Source organism: Canis lupus, chromosome 24, assembly GCF_048164855.1.
Source record: "Canis lupus baileyi chromosome 24, mCanLup2.hap1, whole genome shotgun sequence".
Classification (NCBI taxonomy): domain Eukaryota; kingdom Metazoa; phylum Chordata; class Mammalia; order Carnivora; family Canidae; genus Canis; species Canis lupus.
This window is the reverse complement of record NC_132861.1, coordinates 6,085,662-6,091,661: the sequence shown is the minus strand read 5'-3', so window position 1 is coordinate 6,091,661 and position 6,000 is coordinate 6,085,662. Positions and strand designations below refer to the sequence as shown.

Here is a 6,000-nt window from a genome sequence, read left to right as displayed (position 1 = left end):
GGGAGGGGGGAAGGGGGAGTCTGCTTCTGCCTCTTACTCTGTGCTCTCTCTCTCTCAAATAAATAAATAAAATCTTAAAAAAAGTATTTTCTATACTTTCAATACTTTCTATAGTTTCAAATACTTTCAAAAGTATTTGAAATTAAGTGAGACAGATTTATATGCATTTATTTCTAAAGATAAGAATTTTGATATGGATAACAAAAGGAGGTACATTAAAAGTCTAAAGGACCCATTTTTGAGGCCAAAAACATCCTCAGAATCAGTAATATTCTTATAATGAAGGCATAAAAAAGCAACTATTATTTATTATGATATATTAAAAACTATAGTAAGTACTTAACAAAATGATCTCACTTAATATTTCAATAATTCTAAAATACAGATATTATTATCTCCATTTAATAGATGTTAAAGCTGGGTCAAAAAGGGGTTAAAGTCACTTATCCATAGTTACAAAATCAGTGAATAGTAAAGCCTGGCTTCAAACAGAAGTCTAACAGAAGTTGTGCTTCTAGTTACCACACTCTACTACATGAAAACAAACAAAAATAAGCACAAACAAAAACCAGTGTATAATGCTTTAAATAATCCATAGACTACTTTGTCACACGTTATTTTATTCGATTCCTATAAAACTCTTATGACTCCCATTTTACAGATGAGCAGACTAAGTTTCAGACCAGGAATGTGTCCAGTCACAAAGTTTTATTTAGAAAAGCTGGAACTCCGTCTAGTCTATGGGTCCCAAATCAATGTCTCTTCCAGGAGGCCAACCTTCCAGATGCTGAGGGAACTTAAAGAGATGTTGTGGAATATGGTAAGCTATTAGATGGACTGTTCACAGGGGATGGAGGTACTGATGAAGGAATCAGGGATCTTCCCTGAGGCTTGACTCAAAAAAGCAATTGTGTGAGTCGCTTTGCAGGAAACACCTTGGAGGAGGCTTGAGCTTCTTCCAATTTGATGGAGGAAGGCAAGGATCAGATTCTGGGGTTTCTGAAATTAATGAAATGAACAAACGAAAGAATAAGATGGAGACTATCCTAAGAGCAAATGGGAAAGGCAAAATATTTATGCAGACGCTAAGCACTCTTGCCTCTGGGGCCTGGCCTGAATAAGTACCAAGAAGCCAGGGATGGAGGCAGAGTTGCAGTAGGAACAAAGCACATGAGCCCTGAGACCTTGCTTGGGAAAGGTTCAATGTAACTAAATAGAACCAAACCCCACGATGACTATTAACTCTCCTCTTCTGTCCCAAGGCTGAGTGAGCTGGGAAACTCTAACGCAATATGAAAAATCAAGACAGTAAATGCAAAAGTATTCAATAAAACATTAGAAAACCAAAATTCAATAGTATATTAGAAGGATCATACACTGTGATCAAGTGGGATTCATTCCTGGTATGTAAGGATGACTCAACATTCACAAATCAATCAACGTGATAACACATTAACAAAATGAAAGATACAAATCATATAATTATCTCAACAGATGCAGAAAAAGCATTTGACAAAATTCAATACAGATTCATGATAAAAACTCTCAACAAATTAAATATACCTCAACATAGTAAAGGCCATGTATAACAAGACCACAGATAACATCACACTTAATGATGAAAAACTGAAAGCTTTTCCTCTAAGATCAGGAAAAAGACAAGGATATTTACTCTTGCCACTTTTATTTAACAGTACTGGAAGTCCTACCCAGAACAATTAGGAAAATAAAAATAAGAATAAAAGTCATCCAAATTGAAAAGGAAGAGGTAAAATTGTCTTTATCTGCAGATGTCATGATACTATATATAGAAAACTGGAGAGACTTCACCAAAAAAAACTGTTGGAATAATAAACAAATTCAGTGAAGTTGCAGGATTTAAAACCAATATCAATATGCATTTCCATTCACTGATAACAAACTACTAGAGAAATTAAGAAACTAGTTCCATTTACAATGTGTCCATACTACCCAAGTGATCTACAGATTCAATGCAACCCTATCAAAATTTCAATGACATTTGTCACAGAAATAAGACAAATAATCCTGAAATTTGTATGGAACCACAAAAGACCCTGAACTTTAGGCAAAGCAAACTTCCTGATCTCAAACCATATTACAAAGCTATAGTAATCAGAACAAGCTGGTGCTGTCATAAAATAAATTCAAGCATATAAAATCAATTAATTTTTTTGGCAAAGGCCCCAAGAATACACAGTGGGGAAAGAATAGTCTTTTCAAATGATTTTGGGAAAACTCAATATCCACATATAAACAAATGAAACTGGGTGTCTATCTTACCCAATAACAAAGTCAACTCAAAATTCACTAAAGACTTGAACATAGACCTGAAATTGTAACACCTCTAGAAGAGAACATAGGTAGTAATCTCCTTAACATTGGTTTTGGTAATGACTTCCTGGATTTGACACCTAAAGCAAAGGCAACAAAAGCAAAAATCAACAAGTAGGAGTATATCAAACTAAAAAGCTTCTGTATAGCATAGAATACCATCAACAAAATGAAAATGCAACCTATGGAATATGAGAAAATATTTGCAAACTACATATCAATAAGAGTTTAGTATCCAAAATATACAAACTCATATAATTCAATAGAAAAAAATAAGTAACCCAATTTAAAATGGGCAAAGAACCTGAATAGACATTTTTCCAAAGAAGTCATGCAAATGGCCAATAGGTACATGAAAAGATGCTCAATGTTGATAATCATCAGGGAAATACAAATCAAAACCACAATGAGCTATTACCTCACAACCGTTAGGATATGTGTTATCAAAAAGACAAAAGAGATAAATGCTGGCAAGAATGTAGAGAAAAGGGAACCTTCATGCACTCTTGGTGGGAATGTGGGGAAAAAATGGAGGTTCCTTAAAAGTTAAAAATAGATCTACTATAGAATTCATCCTATCTCTGGATAGGTATCCAAAGGAAACAAAACCATTATCTCAAGGAAGTATCTATATGCTCATGTTCATTATAGCGTTATTCATGATAGCCAAGGTATGGAAACAATCCAAGTGTCTGTGGACAAAGATGAAGGGATGAAGCAAATGTGTGTACGTACACACACACACACACACACACAGAGGAATACTATTCAGTCTTAAAAAAGAAGGAAATTCTGTCACTTGCAACAACATGAATGAACATTGAGGGCATTATTCTAAGCGAAACAAACCAGAAAAAGACAACTACTTCATATTATGACTTATATGTGAAACCTAAAAATGTCAAGCTCATAGAACAGAGAGTAGAATGGTGATTGGCAGGGGGTAGGAGGTGAGGGAAATGGGGAAAGGTTGGTAAAAGCACACAACTTTCAGCTGTAGGATGAATAAAGTTCAGGATCTAATAATGGCTATAGTTGATTACACTGTGCTGTACACCTAAAATTTGTTAAAAGAGAAGAAAAGTGTTCTCTCACACACACAAAGGTAAATATGTGAGGTGATAGATGTGTTCACTGGATTGTGGGAATGATTTCAAAATGTTTATGTATATCATTGTACACTTTAAATATATTATAATTTTACTTGTCGATTATACCTCATCAAAGCTAAAAAAAAAAGAAAGAAAAAAGAATATAAAAATTTTTACCAAAATCGATACCTGGCAAATTGGTCAATTGTCCCTTACCTGACACTGATAAAAATATTGCCATAAGGAAACAGCAGATGGAATTGCTATATCTGACCTCAGTGGGAGAAAATGCCTCAATTTTTGGAGTCTGATTAATGCTCAGAAAGCAACTAAAATTTAAACAACTTATTTAAATGCTTTATTTCACAATTAAAGAAGCTGAGGATTACTGGCCCCAGGTCACGCAGAGTTTTGGCGGTAACTAGCATGGATGCCTCCCCAGTCTGGCTATAATCAGCTGGTACAGCTGTACTTCTTTCCTTATCTTCCTGGTCAGGAAAACAGAACTAAGAGAATGTCACTACAACTAGGGTGGCAGAGAAAGAAATAACTCTTCCCTGAAATTGGTGGTCACTTTCCCCAGCCCCAGGGGTAGGAGTCAAACATATTACTTTAATAACCTTGCGTTTCTAGATGCAAAAGCAGACTGTGAAGGAAATTTCCAGGCACTGGTTCACAGGCTGCATGTGAAGGTGGGTCGGGCACCTCCCACATGGATGTTGGAGCTGATTACTAATCACTGACCACTTAAGAGTGACAGCGGGGGTGGGAGGTGCTGGGCCCCCAGCTGTCAGGCCCTAGGGCAGGGGTCATCATGGGGTCTCCCTAGAGTAGGAGAATGCTGCCAGTGGCAGCCATATAAGCCTGGTCATCCTCCCCCAGCCCTGAGCATGGAGCATTGCCAGAAGGCTGGTGAGGGATCTACAGCCTGGTTGGTGGGAAGGTCCTCTAATGAAGGCGTGCTGTGCTCTAGCCCAGGCTCCCCAAATGGAAATCACTGCTGGGCCTTCCCTCCAACCATACCAGGGTCTCTTTAGGGTTCCCTTCTCAGAACTGGGCTTATCAGACTCTACAGCAGCTGCTAATCCCCCTTGAGATGCAAAAGGTCTGTGTGAACACAATAAGGGGATGCCTATTTCCATGCAGGGATTGCAGGGATCCACACCCAAGCATAACTGTCACCATGTGATTGAATTAGGTAAATACAAAATACCCAAAGCCTCATAAATAAGTAGCTTTGGGGGTTTAAACTGTCAAAATGAAAAAAAATAAAATAAATAAATAAATAAATAAATAAACTGTCAAAATGAGGGATCCCTGGGTGGCTGAGCAGTTTAGCGCCACCTTCAGCCCAGGGTGTGATCCTGGAGTCCCGGGGTCAAGTCCTACATTGGGCACCCTGCATTGGAGCCTGCTTCTCCCTCTGCCTATGTCTCTGCCTCTCTCTCTATCTCTGTGTGTGTGTGTCTCATGAATAAATAAGCGAAATCTTTAAAAAAAATGTCAAAATGAGTTATGACTTTCCCGACTCCACATAACATTATACCTACCTATATTTTGAAGAAGCGGGGGGAAAAAAGCCCTTCATAAGTATCTTAGATTCCAAGCATTAGGTCTATTAATTTGATATTTTCCTTCTCATCAATACAATTAGCCTCGTCATGTGCTTCCCTGTGGTTTCTGTAATTAAGGGTCTCTGAACTAAGGCTGGATGAAACACAATCAGTGGCAGTGTGAAAAACAAGTTACAAAAATACATACCTGTGTTTAAAAATGGATTTAAATTCCAAAAGTCCCCAAATTACCATTCTCTAAAATAAGTAAAGAAGGAGTTTTTAATGGAAAAGCAACAAAGCGCTGAGGATAATAAACAAAAAAAAATGAACTTAACTAATCTCTGATACAGAAGCTTTCCATTTGAGGTCCTTAAAACAAAACATATAAATAAACTTCTAGAAATTTTGCACAGGTCAACACTACTAATTTGCTCACCAATATTGACTGCTGAGGCAGGTGCCCATACAGAAGGGCAAAGTCTCTTTGGTGATAAAGGCTTTGAGCAGTGACCTGAATGAAATGTTAGCCAAGCAAATTTCTGGAAGAAAATAATTTGTAGAAAGAGTTGCAAGTGCGAAGTGCCTGAGGTAGGCTTGTTCAAGGAACACCAAAGTGACCACTGGGATTGGCAGAGTGAGTTGTCTGAGGCAAGAGTTGTCTGAGATGATGTGAGAAAGGTTGCAAGGGTCAAGGTCATCTAAGGTCTCTCAGACCCAAGGCAAAGCCTTTGGCTTTCAATGGACAAGATGAGAGGCCACTGGAGGTCTGTAAAGGAATGACATCTGATTTAAATATTAAAAAGATCATTCTGGTTACTGTGTGGGGGAAAAAAAAAAAAACACAGATTGTAAGGGGCAAGGAGGGAAGCAGAGAGACTGGTTAGTAGGCTGTTGCAATAACCGAGGTGGGAAATATTGGTGACTTGGTTGAGAACAGTTACAGAGGAGATGGTGTGACGTGGTCGGGTTCCGGTAACATTTTAAAACTTGAGCAGACAGCA

General features: G+C 37.8%; 1 protein-coding gene across 6 annotated transcripts in view; it reads right to left on the bottom strand.

Moving 5' to 3' along the window:
* Nucleotides 1–290: 290 nt before the first annotated feature.
* The window catches only part of SOHLH2 (spermatogenesis and oogenesis specific basic helix-loop-helix 2), a 73,814-nt gene continuing 68,104 nt past the window's right edge, over nt 291–6,000 (bottom strand). Inside the window, exon 9 of one of the 6 annotated variants that reach the window (XM_072797412.1) lies at nt 291–999. In XM_072797412.1, the coding sequence (XP_072653513.1) occupies nt 984–999 (16 nt within the window). In that variant the 3' untranslated portion in view covers nt 291–983. The remainder of the gene's footprint in view (nt 1,000–6,000) is intronic. The other 5 variants (XM_072797408.1, XM_072797409.1, XM_072797404.1 and 2 more) reach the window with 5 other exon arrangements.